Here is an 852-nt window from a genome sequence, read left to right as displayed (position 1 = left end):
CCCCGGTCAAAGTTGCCCACAGTCCCTGTCAGTACTGTCACAGGCTATGACGGTGTTGCCCCATGCGGGGGTCGAATTTGGCTTTGCACCAACCCCTGTCGAAGTTGCCCCAAGCGAGGGTATGCCACAAAATCGTGACTGGTTGAAAATTCGGAATGCAAATAAATCAAAATAGAGAATAGAGGTATAACATAATTATAATCGAGAAGAAGAATGGCTGCTTGACACAACGATACCAAGATGGTTTGTGTTCTTTTAAAGGTGGGAGCAGTATCGGTTACTTTTGCCACACTGCACAAACCTGTCCAAGTTGCCCCAACCTACCCTAGAAGTGGAAGTTGAAATGAAGAATGAAGTGATGTGAATTCGTTTGATGAGTTCAGACATGTTAAAAAAGAAGAAGATCAGTTTCAATTTTAAAGCAGATAAATTATATCACTTTCAAGTGACAATTTATACAATCCAATTTTGAGCACAAGAAAATGTACCCTTCGAGAAGGCATTGCATGACCACACACACAAATAATTGGACAAAACTCGACATGTTTTTGTCAGATTCCTACCTTCGTCCGCCATTATTGTTTATGTTCAGGAACGCAGTTGACAACTACGGACATTTTAGAATTCAAATAGAATAAATACCAAAAAAATCATTGATATGAATGATGGCAAAACATGCAAATTATTGCGAAAGAATGCACAGTTGTCGTTATTAGGATAAAACTATTCAATATTTTTTTCTTTGTTTTATGTTGGCTGGCGCAGGTTCCGCACTAAATACCTGCCCAAGGACCTGGGCCTGCCTGCGTTGTGGCAACACCAGACCGGAAGCCAGAACGGCGGAAACAGTCA

At 41.1% G+C, this 852-nt stretch overlaps 1 protein-coding gene across 2 annotated transcripts in view; it reads right to left on the bottom strand.

Moving 5' to 3' along the window:
* Window positions 1-706, bottom strand: part of LOC101855391 (jouberin) — a 41325-nt gene extending 40619 nt beyond the window's left edge. The window contains exon 1 of one of the 2 annotated variants that reach the window (XM_035970477.1): window positions 564-706. In XM_035970477.1, coding sequence (XP_035826370.1) covers window positions 564-576 — 13 coding nt within the window. In that variant the 5' untranslated portion in view covers window positions 577-706. The remainder of the gene's footprint in view (window positions 1-563) is intronic. The other variant, XM_035970479.1, reaches the window with a different exon arrangement.
* Window positions 707-852: the final 146 nt, after the last annotated feature.

The sequence above is a fragment of the Aplysia californica genome, unplaced genomic scaffold (assembly GCF_000002075.1).
Source record: "Aplysia californica isolate F4 #8 unplaced genomic scaffold, AplCal3.0 scaffold00012, whole genome shotgun sequence".
Classification (NCBI taxonomy): domain Eukaryota; kingdom Metazoa; phylum Mollusca; class Gastropoda; order Aplysiida; family Aplysiidae; genus Aplysia; species Aplysia californica.
The sequence above is the reverse complement of the archived record's forward strand: the minus strand, read 5'-3'. Positions and strand labels throughout refer to the sequence as shown.